Source organism: Plecotus auritus, assembly GCF_963455305.1.
Source record: "Plecotus auritus genome assembly, chromosome: 9".
Lineage (NCBI taxonomy): Eukaryota > Metazoa > Chordata > Mammalia > Chiroptera > Vespertilionidae > Plecotus > Plecotus auritus.
In genome coordinates, this window is record NC_137783.1 from 151,540,358 (window position 1) to 151,563,379 (window position 23,022).

The 23,022-nt window shown below is 63.8% G+C and overlaps 2 protein-coding genes across 7 annotated transcripts in view; one reads left to right on the forward strand and one right to left on the reverse strand.

Annotated features, from left to right (window-relative positions):
* Positions 1–23,022, forward strand: part of MACROD1 (mono-ADP ribosylhydrolase 1) — a 132,519-nt gene that overhangs the window by 36,776 nt on the left and 72,721 nt on the right. The gene's annotated exons all lie outside the window — the stretch shown is intronic.
* Positions 291–11,090, reverse strand: FLRT1 (fibronectin leucine rich transmembrane protein 1). The gene is made up of 2 exons (XM_080641887.1): positions 10,976–11,090; positions 291–2,502 (listed from the first exon to the last, which is right to left on the reverse strand). Exon 2 carries the CDS (start codon positions 2,451–2,453, stop codon positions 429–431), a length of 2,025 nt encoding a protein of 674 aa, XP_080498013.1. The 5' UTR covers positions 2,454–2,502; positions 10,976–11,090; the 3' UTR covers positions 291–428.

Below are 23,022 nucleotides of genomic sequence, written 5' to 3' on the forward strand. Positions count from 1 at the left end.
CTGCGCGGGGGCGTCCGTGTCCCACGGCGGCTTCTCCCTGACGGTCCCCTGGTGACGGCCCCGAACAGAGCAGGAGGCGCGCGCCGACGCTGTACAGGTCGTATCCTTCCACTTCGGGGAAAACACCCAACCCGGCCCTTCCTGCGGTGTTATTTTTAGTCCTTCCCTCCCCCGCTGGCATAATTGGGTATAAATTATGTCTTCAGCAACGACCACCCACCCCCCGCCCGTCTTCTATCCTTAAAAAAATTTGTTTTCACGGCTGTGTTCTGGAAAAGCGTCACCCCTCCCCACACGTTGCTTTTTGCTGGGGAAGTCGCCTCGCCGTGGAGTCCTTCTCCTTGCTCTGTCGGATGGCAGCAAGCGGGGCAAAGCCGCGGGGTCGCCGCCGGAGGAGGTGGGAGCTGGGGCGGGCTGCCGGGCGGACCTCATGTGTAGGAGTAGTCTACGTCGGGGATGCCGCCGCCACGGTAGCCCCGTGTGGTGCCGTAGCCGATGGTGTGCGTGCCCTTGCAGAGGCTGCTGCCGTTGGAGGGGAAGATGGTGTGGACCACGTACTCCTCTTTGGCGCGGTAAGGGTTAATGGGCAGCATCTGTAGCCCGGGGCCTCGGATTTCCAAGATGGAGTTATCCTTCTTGGTCCCCGACTCCATATAGCTGTCCTTCTTCTGGCTGCCCCGGGGGTAGGCCCGCTCCCGGCTCAGCAGGTCCCCGGCTCGGTTCACGTACCAGCAGATGGCCCCCAGGACCAGGAAGAGCAAGACGAGTGCCACGGCGCCCCCAATGATGCCCGCCAGGGGCAGGCCGACCATGGGGTTGGCATTCTGCTCCTGGTTGAGTGTGGTGGTGGGGCCGTAGCTGTCGGCTGTCTCCGCCTTGGCGCACACGGGCGTCTCATCGGCCACGTAGGTGTTGCCTGTCTCCATGGTGACCATGCAGATGATGTAGGTGGACTTGGGCTCCAGGGCGGTCAGCAGGTACTCCGTCTTGTCCCCCTGCACCAGGGTCTCTGTGATGGAGCCCACGGCTGGGCTGTGGCCCAGGCGCAGCCAGCTGAGCCGGAAGGAGGAGGCGGGGAGCGTGGCCTTCCACGTGATGCGGATGGAGTCCGCCGTCAGGGGCTTCACGTGGATGACCAGGGCCTTGGCGCCATCGCCCGTGGCCATGGGGTAGTCCAGGTTGGAGTCGGGAAGGCGCAGCCCCGGCCTCTTGGCCTTGAGGGTGAAGAGCGAGCCCTGGGGCGTGGTAGCCGAGGCGTGGTTGCTGGCTGTCGTCTTGGCGGCTGCGCCGGCCGCCCCCCCTTGCGCCCCCGCCTCGAAGCACTCGTCCATCTCGCTGGTGATGTCCTTGATGGCCATGCCCCGGACCTTCTCGGGGCCCTGGCACATGAGGCCGCGCACATTGACCACGGCCGCCCGCGCCTTCACCCAGTCCCGCAGCCACATGAGGTTGCAGCCGCAGAACCAGGGGTTGTTGCGGAGCAGCAGCTGAGCCAGGCTCTCCAGGTCGTCGAACAGGCCGCGGGGCAGCGTGGTGAGGTTGTTGTTGGACAGGTCCAGGCGCTCCAGCTCGCGCATCTTGGCCAGCGTGTTGTAGGGGATGTGGCTGATGGCGTTGTCCTGCAGGTAGAGCTTCTGCAGGTGGGCGCTGGGCAGGTTGAGGGGCGGGGCGGCCAGCGAGTTGCGCACCAGCGAGAGCTCGGTGAGGTTCTGCAGGCGGCTGAAGGTGTCGTCGGCGATGCGCTGGTTGGCCAGCAGGTTGCCGTCCAGCACCAGGCGCCGGAGGCTGTGGAGGCCCTTGAAGGCGTGCAGCGGGATGGTGGAGATGCGGTTATCGTCCAGGCGCAGCTCCTCCAGCGTGCGGGGCAGCCCCGAGGGGATGCTGCTCAGGTGGTTCCGGCTCAGGAAGAGCAGCTTGAGCCGCCGGCTGTCGGCGAAGGCGTCCTCCTCGATGCTGACGGTGGACACCGAGTTGTCGTCCAGGTGCAGCTTCTCCAGCAGCGGGATGCGGGCCAGCGAGTCCCTGGCGATGGCGCGCACGTTGTTGTCCTGCAGGTGCAGCTCCCGCAGGGAGCGGGGCAGGTTGACGGGGAACTCGTCCAGGGCGTTGTCGTACAGGTAGATGACCCGCACGCTGACCTTGGTCTTGAGGCCCTGGGGGATGCCGGCGTTGTTGATCTGGTTGTTCTGCAGGTAGAGGGTGGTGGCGTCGTCGGGGATGTCGGCGGGGATGGAGGTGAGCCCCCGGTCGTTGCAGTAGATGAAGCCGTGGTCGCAGCGGCACACGGACGGGCAGGTGGTGCTGCCGATGACCTCCGTCAGGAAGGCGATGAGCCCGTAGCAGAGGAGCAGCCAGTCACGCAGGTCCATGGTGGCCGTGGTCATCACGACAGTGGCCGTCGCCGTGGCAGCAGGCGTGGTGGTGGCGGCGGCAGTGGGGTGTGCCACCACCATGGTGGATGGCGGGGGGGACCGGGCCTCACCTGACCTGGGGCCTCAACACCTGCAAGGAGCACAAGACACGTGCGGTGAGAGGGCGCCACAGCGGCCACCCGCCGGCCCCCAGGAGGCCGCTGCGGGCGGGGACGTGGGCAGAGACCAAGCCTGGAGGCTCAGGCACCCCGGCCCGTTAGTGCCAAGGTGACGTCACAGGTGACCACGCCGGCTCAGGTTGGACTCTGGCGACATGTGGCTACCGTCAAACCTCAGGGGGAGTGGCAGGTTGCCCGCGAATGAGACGGAGGCTGCGTGCCTCCTGGACGGTGACGCTGCGCCTCGGGCGAGGCTCACTTAGCGAGGGCCACGCCGCAGCCCGCTGTCTTCCTTCAAGATTTCACACTGAGCCGGTTTTCACGGCGAACGCTAACCGTGGCTGGCCCATGTCGATGGGATGGATTTAGGGCGTGTTTTATGGATTCCGAGCCGTTTCTCACTGGAGTGAGGAACGCAATCTGGCTCAGACCCAGGGTTAGCAGGGAGAGCTTGTTTCGGGGAGGCCTGCGAGCTCAAAGGGGTGGGGGGGGCGGCGTGACTAGAACCTGCGGCAAAGAAGCTGCCTGCGCCGTCCCCGGGGAGCGGTGGAGAGCGGGCGCTTCATTGTCTGGTGTTAAAACAAGTCCCGTGTCACGCGTGCATTTTATAGACAGAAGAAGAAGGTGTCAACAGAGCTGCTTCCTCGTGTATTTACAGAAACCGCTCTTCATCAGAGGTGCCCTCCCACTCTGCGTTCTGTGGGAGGTTACTCCACCCCGTCCCCTTCCGAAAGTCACAAAACTTGAATGTGTAGATACACAATTTTTTCTTCTTCTTACAGAAACGAGACGCATAAAAGGAGGGAGGGGCCCGTGCTCTGAGGGAACTGCCTGGAGGTGTAACTTCCGTTTCCACAAATGGAAAAACTGCAGCCTAGACCTTTCTCATGATTTTACTGTTCATAATGGTAAAAAAAAATCGATTAAAGAGAAATTATCTTTCAGCCTCGGCAGGGAAGGTGTCTCCATGCGGCAGGCCAAGGCCTGCTGTATAAATCCCGGTTCACAAAGGCTTTTCGGGGGTGGGACACAGCGGCCCCTCGGAGCCCGCACCGCGGCCCCGGCCGGGGCAGCCCTGGTGTGCAGAGCAGAAGGGGGACATGCTCAGCGCGGGAGCCAGTGGGGGCCTCACTCCCACGCCCAGCGGCCAAGTGTCTCCGTGTCTCGGCCCTGTCAAACCCTTCTTCCTTCTCTCTCTACGTCAGGACTGCTCTTCTCCGTCCAGCACACTGCTCCTCACCCTTCAGGACCAGGCTCAATGCCCTCTCCTCTGCTAGGCTCCTGATGCCAGGTAGAGCTTCCACCTGCTCCGTCATCCATCCTTCTATCCACCCACCGCTCACTGAGCCATCCATCCATCCATCCATCCATCCATCCATCCGCCCGCCATCCCCACTCACTCATCCATCCATGCATCTGGCCATCCAGTCATCCAACAGATGTTTATGAAGCCCATACCATATGCCACTTGTTCTGGCCACTTGTGATTCAATTCTGGTGGGATGGTAGCTCATCCTATAATAAAGACCTCTCCTGGCGCTTTATGAATACGTAAGTCATTTAGTCCTCCCAGCAAACATGAGGTCAGAGCCCTTCCCAGTCCCATTTAACAGATGAGAAAGCTGAAGCGTGGAGATGTGAGCTTCGTCAAGACCAGAAGCAGTGGTAAGGCGGAGCCAAGGCCAGAATCTTGATCACCAAGCTCAGAGCGCTGAGTGTCTGTGGACTGTGGGTCATGCTGTTTTGATGACCACGGTGTTTTAATGTTCCAACTACATTTCGGGTGCTCCAGGGCAGGGGCCAGGGGCTGGGCTGGCCTGGTGTGGCTTGGCCTCAGTGACCACCCGTGTACAGAAGGGACTGGGAAGGTGGGAGCGCCTCCGCCACGAGCCCCCCACATTCACGCCCCGTTCGCAGGTATAGGGGCCTTGCCCAGCCTGCAGCTCCAAGGCCTTCTGGAGAGAGCTCAGGCTTTGCCCACCGCTAACGCACTCACCCCACCCAGGCCTTTCTGCAGCACGAAGCTTTGTCTGTAAGGTCCCCCAAGGCAGGTCAAGGGCCAGCCCAGGACACCTGGCTGGAAGCAACTGAGGATCAGGGGGAAGGGTGCGGGGGGTCTGCCCCTGGGACCAGAGGGGGGAAGAGGGGGGCTGAGCCACGCCCAGCATCTGGGCCCCTGAAGCCAGCTCCAGCTCCCTCCACCAGCACCCACTGGCCTGAGGGACCAAGGACTGCAGCCTCGGCCCTCGGCCCCCAGCCCAGGCTACGGGTCCTCACCCCACTCAGACCCCCGTCCGGGAACATGGAGGTGGTCTTTGCTTCCTGCTGTCGTCTTTGTTTCCCTGACCAGGCACCCTGGCCACTTCCCTCTCATCTCCCATCCAGAGCCTCGCACCATGCTCCCCAGCGCGTCCTGCCCTCAGCAGCATTGAGAGCCACCGTGTAAGATCTGGGAGGAGCGTGGGGGTCCCAGGCTGCCCCACCTCATCTGACCACTGACTCCCACCTGTCATTATACCCGGGACTGGGAAGGGCACTGGCCCAGGTCACAGGACAGATGGGCCCAGAGCAGGGACCGGTCCCATAGACCCGGGTACGCCGACCTCCGGAGGACAGGGATGAGCCCAGGCAGCAGGGGGAGCCCTCCAGCCAGACCTCACCCACCCCCTTCACAGGGTCTGTACCTTCACCCTGCCATGTACACACACGTCCTCCGTCCCATTTTACAGCCCTCCAGCCAGACCTCACCCACCCGCTTCACAGGGTCTGTACCTTCACCCTGCCATGTACACACACGTCCTCCGTCCCATTTTACAGCTGAGCAGCTTGAGGCTCGGGGGTGAGGGGCCTACCCAGGGTCACAGCCAGCCCAGGTTTGCAGCTGCACATCTGTCCCTTCCTCTGCACGGAGCCGACCTCGAAGGCGATGGAGCCTGGAGGTCCCATCCCAAGCTGCGTAGGAGCAGAGGGTCAGGGCCAGGGCAGGTGCCGAGGACAGCAAGGTGCAGGCCGGCCCAGAGGCCACGCCCTTGGTCTCAGGGGTCAAGTCCAAGCCTGGGAGAGCCTCTGCTGGGTCCCAGCAAATGGTCAGAGGACACCCCCCTTTCTGGTCTGCCAAGGCTGTGTCCTGGCACGGGGGTGCGGGTGGCCCCTGTGCTCTGCTGTTCTAGGCCAGTGCCCGGAGCGGGGGGCAGGCTTGTTGAGGCCAAGGGCAAGGCCAGCCACCGCCTTCTCTGGCATGGAAGTCCGTTTCCGGTGCCCACTCAGCTCACGGCCGCAGCCTGAAGCCTCCAGAGGCCCGGCATCAATAACGGAGTGTAAATTGCATATTTCAGAGATGCCTGATGGATAACCAACCAGCATCTGGGAGGCAGGGACCCAAGGCCTTTCTGTTCCCCCATCTGTGGGCCTCATCCATCTTGGCTCCAGTCTCTTCTGCTACCCCTTCCGCAAGGCCACCCACTCGGAGCCCCCTGGTTCTGGGAGAGTAGGGCGGGGCCTGGGGTGGGGGGGAGCCCATTAATTGCCCAGGTGCTAGGCCTTTTTATTCCCTTGTAGCGTGTTGGATGGTTTATGTGGCCATCGAATCAAACCCAGTAAATCGCCTGTCTTTTACGGGGCCACTTGTCATCCTTGCACGGGTCCCACAGACTTCAGCGTGGTGTGAGTTATGGCCTGCCAGCTCCGTGACCGACAGCAGGATCCTTGATCTGCTATTGGGGGCGGGGGGAGGGGGAGGAGTGAGGTGGCTCAGACCGGAGGTAACCAGAGCCCTATCAGCCGAGGGGCACCATTCTTGGCATTTGCTACCAGCTCCTGCCATCTTCCAGGACAGAGAAACCTGGGTTTGAGTCCCGCCTCCGCCACCTCCAGGCTGTGTGACCTTGAGCAAGTTACTTGCCCTCTCTGAGCTTCAGCTTCCTCCCGTTGAGGATGCAGTAAGATAATACGCGCAAAGTACCCCTCACGAGGGCCACCTGGATGTGACATGTGCCTGAGGTTTCCCAGCTGCTGATTCTCCCGCTGCCCCAGGCACCCTGGCCTTGGCTCTGTGTCAGCTGCTTGTCTCTGTCCTCTGCTCTCCACCAGCCGCTTCTTCACTGCCCGCCTGCGGAGCCTCCAGGTGCACTGGGAGCCGGCAGGCCGTGCCGCTACCTGGCAGGACTCCTGGCGGTGGCTGTGATGCTGGTCGCCCCCCCAGCCCCCCCCCCCCCCCCCGTCACCTTGTGCTTCCTCAGCCCCTCCCCCCAGCAGCGCCAGCTAGGAATCTGAGAATTCCAGATGGCGGTGACTCCAAGAAAGGCGTGTGGGGAGAGAGGACAGACAGCAGGGCGCTAGGTTGGAGTCTGGCCTGCCCAGTCCCCGGCTGTGTGACGGGCGGCGATGCCTCTCTGGGCTCGGTTTCCTCCTCGGTGACGTGCGGCTGAGGGAGGGTGGTGGGGCGTGCCCAGCACGGGCCTGGTGGTTTCGGAAAGAAGAGCCTGCCCCACCTGTCCCCAGGGAGGGACCCTCAGGCCCTCCTACGACCACTCAGGGCGGCTGCCCACCTGTCCGGGCTGCGCTTCAGAAGGAGGAGGGCAGACGAGGGGGTCAGGATGCGGCGGCGGCGGCGCGACAGAGGACCACCCTCGCCCCCTCCCGGTTCCCCTCCCGGGCCTTCCCTTCCGCAAGAAGAACTGTTTTCCTAAACCTTGCCAGGCCCTCGCCCGCTGGCAGAGCAGGGCCCAGGCAGGAGTGAGGTGTGCAGGGCATATTGGGGGACAGCAGCAGTTTCAGCCCCAGGAAGGGAAAGGCAGGGGGACCCCAACCCACCAGGCAGGGAGCTCCACCAAGGCAGGGTCACCTCCCTATCTGTGATGGGTCCTCAGCAAACCTTTGTTTAAAGAATGAGGGGCCCCACATTGCCTTCTTCACCGGCCTACACTACCTCCCGCTGTAAGCCCCAGGGAGGGAGGAAGGTGGGGAACAGGGAGGCCTGGGAGAGCTCCCCCACCTCCAGGACGCCCTCCCCTGGGAAGGCAGGCACGGCCTCGGGTCTCAGGCCTGCATCTGTAAGCGGGGACCGTGAGCCATCCACCCCCCCGGGTTCTTGTGCGGATAAAGGACGGTTATGTTCAAGCCTGCGCAGAAGGCCTGACGCAGAGTGGTGGTCCGAACCGGGACCAGCGTGTCATTCGCGATCGGCAGCGCTTCCCTGCAGGTCCAGGAGACGTGAGGGCAGGTGAGGAGGGGAGCCTGGGATTTTAGTGTGAGTGGGGCTCCTGCCCAGGCCAGTCTATGCCCATGGGAGGCACCTCCTTGGGGCGGGGGAGGGGGGATGCCACGGCCCGCAAGGCCCTTCTAACCCTACACTGCTCCACTCCGCGCCTGATGTGTCTTCTGGTGCCATTGAGAACTTGTAATGCGTGGGGGGTGAGGGTAGGGATTCTTTTAAAACCTAAAGTTAATTATTTTTCTAATTTCATGCTGCATGCATTATGCATCAGTAGTTATCACTGGCGGTAATTGCAGGCAGGTATGCAAATTCACTAAAAATGTACCTCCAGCTCATCTCCCCTCGCAGGCCGCCTGGGTGGGGCCGGGGGCCGGGGGCCGGGATGTCCTGAACTTCAGAGGATGTAAATCGCTTTTAAAAATAAGACTTTAAAACTGGGTCTTAGGAGGTTAATTATATTGATAATAGTGCTCGATATGAAACTGTTCAGGGCCAGGAGGGGGAGGGGGGATGAAAGCAGACACGTGTAATTTTGTCTCTTTCTCTCCGGCGTCGTTTAATAAGCGGTTCCGCACCTGACACTTCCCTCTGTCAGTGTGCATTTTTAGTAAAGTGCCCAGACTCAGGCTCAGTTCCTTTTGGGAAAGAAAAGGAGCTGCGGGGGAGTCTCAGAGGTAGGAGAGGGGCCCGAGGGCCTTCATTCTGGGGGGGCCGGGAGGAAGGCAGAGGGAGGGCAGCGCCTGCAGGGCTGGGAAGCCCCAGAGATCAGGGCAGGGGTCCCCTGGGCCTGCCCTGCCGGCCTCCTCAGCAGCCGGGATCCTGGCAGCCAGGGGCCGAGAGAGGAGCGGGTGACCCCGAAAGACGGGGTCTGGCGATGCCTGCTGGTCATGTGGCAGAGGCTGGGAGCCGGGCGGAGGCTGGGAGCCGGGCGGAGGCTGGGCATCTTCAACATGCAGGCCCTGGTCCTGGTGAGACCCCCCTCGTATTTAGGACAAGCTGACTGTGCAACCGCTGCCTCAAGAATGCAACTCCTACACCAGTCAGGACGCGTCTGTCTTATCCACGCGCCTAGCCCAGAGCCTGGCCCGGGGGTGCCCGTAAACACCTGTGGATGGACGGACGGACGGACGGACGGACGGACGGACGGATGGATGAATGAACATGCCAAAAGGGAGGCCCTAGAATCTGAAACCCAGGACCCGGCAGGAGGAGAGAAGGGAGCGGCTGGCCCTCCTTCAGCCCCACCCAGGAGGTAACAGAGAGCCAGGTGCCTCCACCACGGTGGCCCCGAGAGGCAGAGGGACTGGTCTGAATCGTGCAGCGTGTGGTGGGGAGGCCCGACACAAGCCCAGGCCCTGGACTCCATGTCCACTGCTCTCCTCTCCCCAGTGTCTTACCTGCCCTTCAGCTAGGGAGGCCCCACCCTGGGAGGGAGCAAACCCAGGGAAGACCCCTGCTGTCCCTGCTCATCTCCTCTCATATGGGGTGACCAGCCTGGACCTGCCAATTGCAGGTCCCCCTCCAGGCGTCAGAGGCCGGCCCCCCTTTCGTAGAGATGGCCCCTCCCTCCCACCCCCACAGATACGCACAGGGTGGAACCCACTCTCAGGCCGGGGAGGGAGAGGATCTCGCAGATCATCGGCTTTTCACAGAGGCCCAGAGCGGGGACGGACGGGTCCGGGGCAGAGAGAACCCTCCAGCAGCCGTGGACAGCCCTCTGCCTGCCCGCCTCCTCCTGCCTTGGCACCGACACTCAAGCCCTTTCCTGGGGGTTGGCACGGGAGGCGATGATGGGCAGTGTCCGGCCGAAGCAGGGTCTCGTGGGGGCGGCTTTTCCCCACCAGGGGTCAGGCCCTCTGGCCCGCTGGGGTCAGACCAGGTAGCGGCAGTAAATGGCCAGCCTGAGTGCCCACTGCGTCCGGCCCTTCACAAACTCCGGCCACCGCCCTGCGGAGCCTGGGCCTCCAGTGCACAGAGGGCAGCGCGCTCAGGGACGGGACGGGAAGGGCCCAAGGTCACACCGCTCACACCTGGAAGGCCAGCCACCAGCCCACGTCCGACGGGCTCCACAGCCCATTTTCGAGGCACAGCCGGGCACTGAACAGGTTCTCCATAAATATTGGGGGGACAGGCCTGGGGGACCATAGCCAGCCGCTCCCTCCCGTCCTGGCCTCAGCCGCAGGGATGACGCCCCCCCCCCCCCACCCCTTGCTGGGCTGGGAGGAGAAGAGGGCCAAGCTCAGGGAGGCAGTCGTCGGGCAGGGGCCAGGCTCAGGCTCCAACCGGCCCCACCGCTGGGCTGGCACCTTCACAATAAATAACAGCAAATAGCCCATCCGCAGGGCATCTTTCACGCTGGTGGCTAATAACACACTATTAATGCCCCCGCAGACGGCGTGCGCGCCACGCGGCGCTGACGAATGTCCCGGCCCGGAGCAGCCATAAATCAGCCCCTCTCCCGGGGAAGCGCACGGGGAAGTGTCATTTTCCATCTTGTTAATGAATTGGGGCTTCCCTGCCCTGCCCCAGGCGCCGCCTCCGCTCCAGGTTGCCAGGATTTGTGTTTGGGGAGGTTTGAGTCCTCCTTCTTGGCCTCTGGGGAGGGGGAGACAGGACAGGACCCTGCCCCCCAGCGGGCCCAGCCCTGGCAGACCTTAGGGGTGGGTCCAGGCCTGGGGATCACAGCCAGCTGCTCCCATCCGTCTTGGCACTCACTGCCTTCTCGGGGCTGAGCTGGAAGCCGAGCAGGGGCTGCCCAAAGGCCAGCGGGAGCGGGGCCTGGGCTGGGTCCTCCTCGCCAGCACTGAAGCCACCGAAGTTCTGCTCCCCGCGCCCTCACTGCTGCCCCCTCTGGGCAGAACTCAGAGGGGCTCAAAGTGAGACCCGCCTCCAAGGACAGCAGGGCCGGGAAGGGGTGCAGCCGTTGACTCTGTGAGAGACCACCCATCGCACCTTGGGTCCACCCACCCTGGAGGACAGCCCGCAGCACGGGGCCACCAGGTAGCAAGTGAGCCCTCGCCTGGCACACAGAAGTGGCCAGCGGCCTGCCCTACATGGGTGGGTGGAGCTACAGACCTGGGGAGCTCTGTGAGGCCCCGTTTGACCTGGCCTGGGGAGGGGCGGGCCCAGCTGTTCCGTCTGTATGCCCTCCCTGGGCACGAGGAACCTCAGGCCTCCCTGCACCGCCGGGGCCCTGCCCGCCCGCCCGCCCGCCCGCCCGCCCGCCTCACCTCCTTCGCTGAGCCGGCTGGTCTGGCTGGGATGGCCGCTCTGAATGCTGCGCGTGGGTCCAGGTGGGCCTAGGCCAATCTCATATTCCGGCCTGTGGCCCTGGCACTCGGGGTGCAGACCGCAGACCTGGGGCTCTGGGGGCAGCCCGGCATGCAGGGAGGAGGCCCTGTGCTGGACTCTGCTGGGCTCCTCGAGGTCAGGCGGGGCTGCGGGTCCAGAGCAGCATCCTGCACGGCCTGGGCCACGGGCCTGGCTGGCCTCGCCCCGGCGGAGCCCCCGACTCCCGTGCGCGGCCTGCGGGTGCTGTGGGCCCCTGCGCCCCAGGCATGCCCTATGGCCCGGCGCCCATCCCGGGCCCGTGGCCTCTCGCTGCCTCTTCCAACTTCTGCTCTTTTGTCTGCTGGCCACCACCTCCTCCAGAAGGCTCTGGGTGGCTTTTACCCCCTTTTCTTCACCAGGTTGTTTTTTTTAATCCCTTTAAGTCACTTGGCAGAATGGGTTCCGGTGCAGGGAGCGCTCTGCTGAGACAGCGCCGAGAGGGAGCCACTCTCCAAAGACGTGGTGTTCCTGCCACTCGGGCTGCGTCTCGGTCCCCGGGGGCAGGCGGGAGTCCATTACCCGCGGAGGAGTTCAGACGCTCACGGCGGGCTGAGCTGTGACATGCGCCACCGAGCTGTCAGGCCCACCGGCCCCTCTTTGGGAAGATGCTTGGGGGGCGGGGGCTCGGTCCTGCTTGGCTGCCCCCGTTTGCAGAGAGGTTTTCTCACGGGGGAGGTGGGGGTGGGGGTGAGGGACGCGTTATTCCTGCTTCACCTCCTGGTCTTGTCTGTCCAAAAAGGAGTCCTTCTCATCCACTCCCTGCCTCCTCCTCACCTGCCAAAGACAACAGAAGTGATTAAGCCCTGGAATTAGGAGCCCCCGCCCCCCGCCCCAGACAGGCTGCTGGGGCTGCGACCCCGCTCCTCCCATCCCCTGGCACCCTGTTCTGGAACCTCTTTCCCAGGAGCTGGGACCGTTCTCCACCACCTCCCTTCTCTTCTCAAATCCAGTAACAAACAGCCCCTTCCCCAGGGCCCCGGCTTCCCTTTCCCCGGGGGAGGAGGGAGGGAATGAGAGGAAAGGAAGTCCTGAGAGCACCTGACCCTGCAGGGGCCCTGCCCCAGCCCGGAGCCCCGCTCCCCGCATCCCCGAAGCAGCTGCTCCTCTCCCACTGTCATTCAAAGGACCCCACTGGGCCCCGTGGCCTCGGCTTCCAGAACACGCACTGCCTTTCCCGCTGCCCTTGGCGAGCAGGAGCATCAGGGAACCAGGGAAGCTGCATCCCTGCCTCCCTCCGGCGGCCACCCCGCTTCCCAGGCTGGGGTCAGGGCTCCGCACCCCACCTGCCCTTCCACAGAGTCCAGGGGCAGGGCCGGCCGTCTGCAGGAATCCAAACCAACCCACAGCCTCTCACCAGCGTGGCCCTCTCACTGGCCTGGCGCCGCGGAGGCCCGCTGCCCTGGCGTCCTGACTCCCCCTGCGGGAGCCCCCTTTGGAAAAGTGCTTTCATTACACATCTGAGCGTGTCAGCTCTGGTTTGAAATAGGATCCAGATGGGCTCGGCTGCATCTGGGCACTTGGCTGTGGAGGGCTGAAGGTGGCTGGTTTGAGAAATGCTTGTTGTCAGGGGCTGTTCCAAATAAAAACAGATTTTTAGGGAATGTGCTTTAATAAGCCCAGAGCCCAGACTGGGGGTCACTGCCCACGGGGCGCCCAGCCTGGCAGGGATGCATTTAGAGGGGCGGTGCTGGCCAGGCCGAGCGGGCCGATGGGGCCCCCAGGATGGGGCAGGGTGGGGGCTGGACAGGAGGGACGATGAGGACAGTCCCCTCGTGAGGGGTGATGCTGGGCTCGGGTGATTTCATCCAATTTTAAGCTGTCATTTCTCTATGAAAGCAAGAGATGGAGAGAGTCCAATGAGGTCATCTGCCTCCCTGGTCGAGGCGAGGAAACCTTTATACCGTGGGGGGCGGGGGGAGGGGGGTGCAGGCAGCCGCTGGTCCCCCAAGACAGAGTTCTGAAACTCTGAAGGCAGCTTCATCCGCTGCATCAGGCCCTCCCCACAGCCCTCGGGGTCGGGGCAGTGGTCCTGGGGCAGCCTCCCGGGCCCCACAGGCCTGGCCCTGCTGGTCCACCCACCTGTCTCCACCACTTCCCCCAAACTACATGCTGTTCACCCTCCTGCAGCAGCCCACCCAGCATCACCCCTTACCTCCCGCGTTGGGTGGGTGGACGCACAGACCATGCCGGCAACGGCACAGTATCTCTCGGGTTCAAGGGTGGGACTGATCTGCTTGTCTGAGACTTCACTGAGACATGGCCCGGCTCGGCGCCTTGCACACAGAAGGTGCCTAATTATCGCACCCAGTGAACTCCCCCCCTGTGCTTCCTCACGTAGAAAACCCAGGTTCCAAGCAGAGCTCTGGCCCGTCCAGCTGTGTATATCTTGGGTCTGCCCTCCCTGCTGTCCCCACCTTCCCCGCTGCCCCTACCCGCGCCTCCCTAGGGTCCCCCAAGGAACCGGGCGTACACATGCCCCAGACCCCACGGGGTACCCTGGGTCCTTATTTCTGCCGTGGCTGAGGGGTGCCTCTCGGTGTCTGGATGTTTGTGTTCCAGGTCAGCTTGGTGGGTGGGCGTGCTTGGAGGCGGGAGCTTGTTCCACGTGTGGGTGCAGCAGGACGCGTGTTAGTAGCCTCCTAGGAGTCACCGGGCCGGGTACATGCGCCCTCTGGCGGACACCTACCGGCAGAGCCGTGGAGTCCCCAGTGGGCTACGATCGGATGGAGTATGCGAAACCAGGCAGCGCATTGACCAAGGACAAAATGAATCCGTGGGGTCCCAAGTCGCTCAGTCGCTCGGAGCCCTCTTTGGCCCCCGCCTCCTTGGCCACTCTCCCCATGAGACCGCCCCTGCTCACCCCCGCCTCGCCTCGCCTTCCCCCGACCCACCGGTCTCTGCGTTCAGGTACCACAGAACCATTTTTTGGGTCAACGGAACAAAAGCTTCCACTGGTAACTGCCCGAGATGCTCGCAGTTTCGCTTTCTGCGGTCGTAACATCACAGCTGCATCAGAAGAAATCTGAAAGGGGGGAAGAAAGCCAAGTGCACAGTCCCACCTCTCCACACCCGGCGTTTCCCGTTGACAAAGGGGCCTTATCCTTTTCCAGGTCATTCCTGCTCTGCCGTCTTCCCTGTGCCCGCCCGGGGACAGCCCGCGGGGCTGGCCGCGCGGGGAGGACCGCCCCCGTTGTGCAGGCGCAAAGGGGACTTAAATAAAAAGAAGGGGACTTGTCCAAGTACAGCCTACATGACAGCCAGGCCTCGGACTCGGCCAGTTCCCTCTCCCTGCACGATGCCCATCTCAGCACAAAAAACACACCAATGCCAGGCGGCCCCGGGGCCCACTGCACCGAGGCGTTTGGGGTCTCTCCTGAGGTCCTCTCATCCAGTCCTCCGTCCGTCCGTCCATCCATTCCTCCATATACCCACCCGTCCATCTCTCCATCCACCCATCCTGCACACATGTGCTGAGCCCAGCCATGCTGCCAGCACCAGGCAAGACGCTGGGGCCCAACGAGGAGCCCCTGTCCTCCAGGAACTTGAGGTCCAGCAGAGCGGCCACTGGCTTGCCAAGGGCCGCAGTGGGAGACACATGGAGAGCAAAAAGCCCCCCATCTTGCCAAGCAGGGGTGAGGGAGGGGAGGCAGGCTGTGGATCCCAGGGCCTTCCTGGGAAGGTGACGAGGGCTGTGGTTCTGGTCCTCGACTCCCATGTCCTGATCGTCACATGGGAGCTCCGTGGCGAGCTAGAATGGGGCAGGTGTGGCCAGTCTCCTCCGGACCACCTGTCCGTCTTCCAGAGCCACCGCCCCCCCTTTGGACCTCAGGGCTTCTCCGCCATGGAAACGATCCCCATCGTTACAGCTCCTGGCTGCCGGAGAGATGGCCCCTCACGGATACTAATTCTTACATTAGCAATTAGCCCTCCTGCTTCATTTCAACCTATGGCTCTCAGGACGGGTTTTTATGTGCGTGTTATTAATCAGACGCCTAGCATGTGCTGCTGGACACCAGGTGGGCTTTATGGCTGCACACTTAGCCAAGCGGTGTTTTAAATGAACGCCACGCCGGCCCCCTCGCTGGACAGACGCGAAGAGGGCCGAGTTTAGATCTGTAAGCAGGTCAGAGCCGGCGCGCGCGCGGAGCCCGGCGTTGGCTTTCATTCTGGACTTCCCGGCGGAGGTCAGCATCTGTGTCTGACCTTCCGAGATGAAAAGGCTCTGTGGGCCTCAAACCTGGAGTTTGTCCGTGGCTGCTGACTCCCTCCCGTGAGAAGGCCATCCCAGGGCCTGCTCGCTTCCCCCTGCGGAGTGTGGGTCACTCCTCTGGAGCCAGCACGGGCCTGGGGGCTGCCAGAGCCAGGTGCCCTCTCTCTGGGCGCAGAGGGCTGGGGCCGGGGCCCCAGGGCAGGGGCCGGAGCCCCAGGGCAGGGACCGGGGCCCCAGGGCAGGGACCGGGGCCCCAGGGCAGGGACCGGAGCCCCAGGGCAGGGTGGGGGCTGTATGTTTGGAGTGTGGACTGTTCCTGTAACCGATAGAGGGTGGAGTAGGAGGCGCTTTCAGGCAGAGGGAACAGCATATGCAAAAGCTCAGAGGTGGGAGGGCTTTGTGAGGTGGGAGGGCTGGTGGGTGTCCCAAGGCGCCGAGTTAGTGGAGGGCAGCGGTCTGAGCTGAAGTGGGAGGCGGGATTCTGGCCTTGGGGGAGTTTTGAATGCCCAGCTGAGGACCGCTCTTCATACTGAGGGAAGTGGGAGCCAGCACAGGTGCCCGGGCAGGGAGGGCATGACCATTTGGAGAACTGGAAGGTGCCAGGGTGTGAGGGAGGGGACCAGTGACAGGCCGGGACAGTGTCCCCAGGAGCAGGAGTAGAGGCCTGGGCTGGGGGGGCGGGAACCATGGGTTGAGGGCAGGGACTGACTCGGAGGCCTCCCTGAGACAGGCTAGGGGCTGGGTGGGTTCCGGGCTGGGTTGGTTTCCCCCCCCCCCCCGGTGGGTTCCCCCCCTTCTCCTGCCAGCACTACCAGACAGGTTCTAGGGGCCATGGGCAGGGGCAGCTGGAGGCTTGCGGGGGGGGCGGGGGGGAGGCGTGCTGGAGGCTCCAGTTCCTCCCTCTGCGCTGGCAGACAGGAGGCCCTACCCTGCCCCCCTCTCACTCTCTCGGGCCCCCAGGCTTGGCACCGCACACAGCACCCACACGGCGGGTGAGAAGGGCGGAGGCGAGAGAGCCAGCAAACTCGGTGTGAACCCTCCAAGCTCCACGCTGCTAATTAAACTGTTTTCTGACAAAACCCAGACTTTTGGGGCTGGGTGTGCGAGCAAGAGTGTGAGCCAGTCTGTGGGCGGCTGCCGGGCCAGCAGGCCTGGACCACTGCCAGAGCCCACCCTCAGAGACAGGCCTCGGGGACCTGGGGGGGCAGTGCCGGGCGCAGGGGAGCCAACCGCTCGGGGCCCAGGGGCAGCGCTTCCCGGCCAGAGCGTCTCCGGGAGAAGACGTGGGCCCTCCGCCAGGACGGAGGCCCTTCTCCCTCCCTCCCTCCCTCCCTCCCTCCCTCCATGTGAGGGCTGGAGCCGGGCAGCTACTAGCCAGAGGAGGCCGGGCATCCAGCCGTGCCCTGTGCTGGCTGGCAGGGCAGACCGGGGCCCACGCGGCCGGGACTGTGGGCACCTGCCTGCCCACTGGGCCTAGCAGCCCCTTCCCTGCACTGACTGCGGGAGTGGAGGCCTGGCCCTCCCAGGTTAGGGCGCTGCCCCCACAATGCAGCCGAGTAATAGAAAGGCCGCCAGGTGGGCACCGTCGCCCGGGCTGCAGCGGGGCAGAGCGGGCAGGCCCCCCGTGTCTGGAGCACTCCCGAGCCTCTGGACCCTCCTCAGGGCAAGGGCGGTGGCAGGAGAACTCCTGTGCCAAGAGAGCAGTGAGAGTGGTCGAGGGGGCAGAGCCAGCCAGGGCAGCTGGCACCCGGTCTCTGGAGGGGGCAGCCTGCGAGGTGATGAGGAGGGGCAGAGGGGGCGTGGGGCTCACGGCCCTCCCAGGCCCGCCCCTCCGCCCGAAGGGAGGGTACAGTGGCCTGGGCCTGCCTGAACTCGGTAGGGCACAGGAGGGGCGGGCCTGGGCCAGCTTCGGGCTCTGGCTCCTGGGAAGGAGGCCGCCAGCTGGCCGAGCCCACCCTGCTGGCTCTGTCACTCCGCTACTCCCAGCACAGGCCTGTGGCTAGCCCCGGGGCCCGAATGATGGCGAACCTGGTGCCAGCAGCGAAGGCCCAACCTTCCTCAGGAAACTGGCCTGCTTTCGCTGGCACAACAGCGGCTGTGGGCTCCTCACCCGAGCTGCTGTGGGCAGTGGGAGCTGGGAGGAAAAGACGTGGTCCCTCCTGGCCCCTGGCTCTGCGCACTCACACGGGCCTGCCCTCCCCTCCCCTCCATCCCCTCCCTGGCCTCAGGTCCTTTCAGGAGTCCTACATCGTGGGCACCAGAGTCCAGCGGGCGCCTGGGGACCCTCGGCACCCCCTCCAGTCTCTGTGTTCAAAAGCCAGTCCTCAAACCCTCCCCCACTGACCACATCCAAGCCACACGCTGGGGATTCCAGGCCACGCACCTGCATCCTCCGAGTTACCCAGGTGCGGCTGGCGGAAGCTGCCCTTCTTCCAGAGCGTCCACTTCCCTCCCGCCAGCTGTGCCAGCCTCGGCCCCCAGGGCCACGCGCCCTCTCGGCCGGCTCCCCGTCCCCCCTGCACGAGCAGAAGCCGGTGCCAAGGGATTTTCGCCTCCGTGTTAGAAATCTCCACCCCTCCCCTCCTTCCCGTAAACACACCCCGGCCCCGCGGCCAGGCCAGACTTTGTTAATATTTACAGCGCGTCGCTCAGGAAGCTATTAGCTTCCTTCTCTTATTGCTAATTGAAAGAGGAGAAAATGGTCCTAACACTTCAAAAGGACTTAAAGTGCAGCCCGAGAGACCGCCCGAGTTGGGAGGAAAGGACACCGAGAGGCTATTTTAAATAAATAAAGCCCACACCTCAGCGAGGGTGGACCCGGGCCCGCAGAGGCGTGGCTCCCCCCTGAGGTTCGCTTGCTCAGGGCCGCTTGCTGTAGATTTTCCTTTTCATTCGGGAGCCTAAGGAGCGAGGGAGGAAGAAAAGGGCTGGAGCACTTTTGTTAATGAGGAGGCTCTTTGAAGCTGCAGCGGGCGAGCGAGGCCCCTGGGTCCTTCGCTCTGGAGCTGGGCCTGGCCTCGCACCTGAGCTTCCCTGACCTGCGGCCACCCACAGGCACGCACCTCCCGGTGCAGGCCCGCTGGACGAGGAGCTGGAGGTCCGACATCGCCAGGCCTCTGGCCTCTGCGGTCGGCCTCCCCAGCCACTTTCCCTGGAGAGAAATGACGCTGCCCGCGGCGCCGCACAGCCAGCTCCTGGAGTCCGCCCGCGCTGCAAGCCGCCAGACGGCTCAGCGGTCAGAGAGGGCGGGCTTCCCTCCGGAGCCTGCCATTCGGTTCTGGCCGAGGGTCCCGTCCCCAGGAAGCCGTCTCTGGCCCCCCGCTGCCGGCCTGCTTCAGAACGGCCTCTCGGGCCCCCTGGGGCGCCGCTCCTCAGCAGCCCGGTCTTGTGCCCGCAGAGCTGACTGGGCCAGGTTCTGCTCGGTGGGCTAGTGGAGGGGCGCACTGCACAGAAAGCCGGCCTTCCCCACCCTGCCCCCCACGCATCTGCCCCCCCAGACCAGCTGGGCCCCAGGATGCACAGCCGCCCTGCAGGGCAGAGGCCCAGGGCCTGAGAGTGGTCAGTGCAGTGAGGGAGGGGGTGGGCTGTGTGGGGGAGAGAGGGATCCTTTGTGCTTGTTTTTTTGTGTTGACTTATGTTTTTATTGATTTTAGAGAGGAAGGGGGAGGAATAGAGATAGAAACATCAATAGGAGAGAAACATCATTAATCGGTTGCCTCCACCATGCCCCCTACTGGGGATCGAGCTGCCACCTGGGCATGTGCCCTGACCAGGAACCCAACCAGGGACCTCTTGGTTCACGGGTTGATGTGGCGGGCCGGCACAGCCATGGCATACTCAGCCCCCGGGCGCCTTATGTGCCACACCAGCTCCGCCAGGTTCAGTGACCCTGAGTGGGGGGCTGAAAGGCTTAGAAAAGACAGACAAGAGAATGAAAGCTGGGCCTCGCTGGGACGCTGCTTCCTGAGAGACAGCACCATGGACTACAAGCCGTGTCTTTATTTTATAGCAGATGCCACGAGGCAAAGGAAGGGCGTGGTCAAGATGTTTACAACATTCTCGTGGGTTTCGATCCTACTCAGTTACATGCACCTGGTCAAGCTTTGTTTCCTTGCAGCCTGTCTCACTCAGGCACGTGGGGCCACGTGTTCGGACCACAGGTTCAAGCTCACAACTACAGCTGTTGGCTATCATTGTGCTGGGAGGCTCTGCCCTCCACGCTGGGACTTGCACGTGGCCATGAGGACACGGCTTGAACCTGTCCAAACGCTGTAGCCGCGCCCCACAGGTTGCTGCTCCGTCGCTGAGCCACACCGCCGGGCTGTGTGCCGTGTTTTGGCTGGCTGACCCAGAGGAGGAAGGCCGGCCTGTGTGGGAGGCCCAAGAACCAGAAGGACCAGGACAGATGAACTGGGAAGGGTTTAGTTCAGGGAGAAGTCTGTCACGGGCAGAGATGCCCGAAGTTGGCCTAGGCTGCCATTGCGGGGGGGGGCACCCGGGCCAGGCTGGACGAGGATGGCCACGTGCAGGGAGGTCAGATGAGGCCTAGAGGGCCTGGCTCCTGCGGCCACGCTGTGCCTCCTTGGCTGACCCACTCCGCCCCTGTCCTCCTCCCTGGGGCTCCCCCAACCCCTGCTCTTAAGGGCAAGGGCTGTCAGCAGCAGTGACACCAACCATAGCTACCGTGGGTGAGTTCTGACGGGGCCCAGGGACACCGAGCTGGGTGCTCGCCGTGGGAAATAATACAACAGCAGCCGCTGCCGCCGCCGCCTGTACTGAGCCCGAGAACATCACTGCCCTGAACCCACAGACACTATCACCACCATTTCAGTTTCCCACCGGAGGAGGCAGAGCTTTTCAGGGGCCGCCCAAGGTCACAGCGGGTCCACCGCAGAGTCTGGACGCTCCCTCTGTGCCCACCTGTGTGGCCAGGGGCCCAGGGCTGTGCTCGGACAGGCAGGGGGCTGCGGGCGGAGCTGCCTCCACAGGCTGCAGGCACATTCGCGCGTTAAAGGCTCTGAGAAGTCCTGTCTGGATCCCCGTGTAACGGTTTGCTTCCGTGGTTACCTGCCAACCTCCCACGATTTGCATTTTCAAAATAAGCTTTGGGACGTGCCTCCCCGTGTTCACACAGCCTCTTAACCGGCCTTGGGTAAGCGCCTGCTGCGTGCCGGGCGATGGCCCTGTGCCAGCCACACGCAGGGGTGAGGACAGGCGTGCCCCGGCCCCGTGCTTCCCAGCACCTAGCTCAGAGCCTGGCACACAGTAGGGACACGCACCTTCAGCTAATGAGGCCCAAATGAGAGAGGGAAGGGGTGGGGTAGATAGCTGGTTGGGAGCCACATGTCCTGGCCAGACGCAAGCTCTGCCCTGAGCCACCCCATCTCCTCCTCCGCCAGTCCTGGACCCGGGGCCAGCCCCTCCGGCCTCAGCCAGCCTCAGCCTTCCCCGTGGCAGGGAGGCCCGCCGTCCCCTCCCCAGGCCTCACCCCCGGGCCCCCGCCAGGTGCAACAATCCTTCCCCACCAGCTCTGTGGTCCACCTTAACATTGCTATCACATCGCCAGCCCTGCCTGGAATACTAATTCTCCAAGACGAAACCATCCGTGTTTAATTTTTTTTGGAGCCAGGCAGAAAGGAAGACAAGAAGAGGGGAGGCGTCCGTGGGTGGAAGCTGGAGCCCTCCTCGGAGCTCTCTTCAGAGCCGCTCCGGGCAGCTGGCATTGAGAACGCACCGTGCCAGATGCCACTCTGGGTGGTCACGCTGTCCCTGCTGAGGGCCAGGGAGGGGCCAGCCCTGGGCAGTGCCACCCCAGGACAGTCACGCTGCCCCTAGTAGGCCAAGGAGGGGGTGGCCTCGTTTCCCAGTGGGTGGGGGCAGGGGCAGGGGCCCGGCTGGCCTTCTGGACACACCAGGGCATGCCGTAGGGTAGGCCCTGGTGTGGGAGGGCACCCCTTTAATTAAGAACGTGCAGCCAGGCTCCTCGGTTTGCAAATCAGGTCTGCCCAGCTCCTGTCAGATGGGGCAGGGGTCACGCGGGATAGAGGGCCGCTGGACAGGCGGGAGGGAGGCCATGCAGGCAGCGTGCTTCTGTGCTAGATGACCTTGGACAAGCCCTTGACTCCTGGGGCCTCAGCTGCCTCCTTGAGTGCTGGGATGTGGCCACAGGGCCAGGAGGGCTGTTGCAGGAAGAACAGGTTAACAGCCTGGAGTCAGAGGTCGGGGGCGGGGCCTTCGGCAGCTTAAAAGCTGTGTTGCTTGGGCCGTGTGCTGCTGGGTCTCTTGGCATCAGGTCTCTAGGGTGGTTACCGAGGGAAGTGCCCTCGCAGGCCTGCCGTGAGGCTCAGAGGGACCACGCGAGCCCCCTGAGGACCAGCTGGGCACGCTCCCCACAGAACTCCGCTATTATTACTACAGCCCCTGAGACAAGCCCAATCCGTGAGCCTCTTCCCTGGGCCCCCGCCCCCAGCCCCAGGGCCTGGGGAACCCCCGCTCGCTCCCTCCCTCAGCCCCTCCCTCTCCCCAGCCTGGCTGACAGCTTAGCTTGGTGCCACCTCCCCCCAGCATCCCAGTTTAACGTCCTCAGGCCCCCCAGAGGGAAGGATGAAATTGTAACAGCAGGAAACATGACAGAACATGAAACATGATGAAATCAGCTGCGTAAATTATGAAACCAAATCACAGCCCGCTCTCCCGCGGCACGGGAGCGCTGGCGGATGCTCTGCAGGCTGGACACCCCTTACCTGGCGCTGTGAGTGTCGGCCAGCGGCCCCCCTCGGGCCCTCCCCCTCCTCCCCGCCTCCTCCTCCCGGCAGCTGGCCCTGCCTCAGTGAGACGCCACCATGGTGTGTTTCTGCTCCAGTTACCCCCATCGGACCCGGCCAAGCCCCCCCTCCCCCCTAGGTGCCTTCCCTGCCCTCTCCCAGTTCCCTGCTCTGCCCCCCCCCTCCCCACCTTCCTGAGCTCTCAGGCCCTGCTCCTCTGGGCTCCCACCTGAGACAAGCCCCAAACGGCCTGGTGGAGAGACCCAGAGCTGTCCCCGGGCCCCATTTAGTCTTGCGACGCCGCTGCCACAGGGTGTGGGTCTGGTTGGTGGTCAGGACGAGGCCTGAGCTGCCCACACTCTAGCTGCACACCCCTCCCCGCTCCAGGGATGCCCCGGCCTCCACTCTCTGCCTCCTCCCCATCCCCACCCCACCCCCCCACCCCCCACCCCACCCCCCGCGCCTCAGCCGCCTCAGCCACCTGTGAGCGCAGGGCTGGCACAGGGAGGGCGACGCCCAGCAAATGTGGGCTTCTGGCCGCCTCCCCTCTGCCTCGGGGGCTGCGTCATAAATTACTATCGACCCGGTGCCGGCCGGGCTGGAGACCAGATGGGGAAATAAAGCAGCGGCTCAGTAATTGTGCCCTGCCACCTGAATTCACCTATTTGTGGCTTTCCTACCCCTGGAAACGGGACGATAAATAACTGGGCTGGCAAATGCCTTCGGATGCGTTTACCCGAGGCCGGAGGCCAGCGACCTGCGCCCGCCCCACCCCACCCGCCCTGCTGGGTCGGAACTGATTTCCCCAGCGACCTGTCCTGTGTGCAGAGGAGGAAACCGAGGCTCAGAGATGGGAGGCCCTTGCCCCCGGGCCAGGGGGACCCGCAGGTCCTGGCTTATCAGGGACTTTCCCAGTTTGAGCACAAATCCCGGGCAACCCGGGACGGTTGGTCACCCAACCGTGGTTCACAGC

Coding starts and splice junctions, on each gene's coding strand:
- FLRT1 (XM_080641887.1), bottom strand. CDS start 2,453: ATGGTGGTGGCACACCCCACTGCCGCCGCCACCACCACGCCTGCTGCC.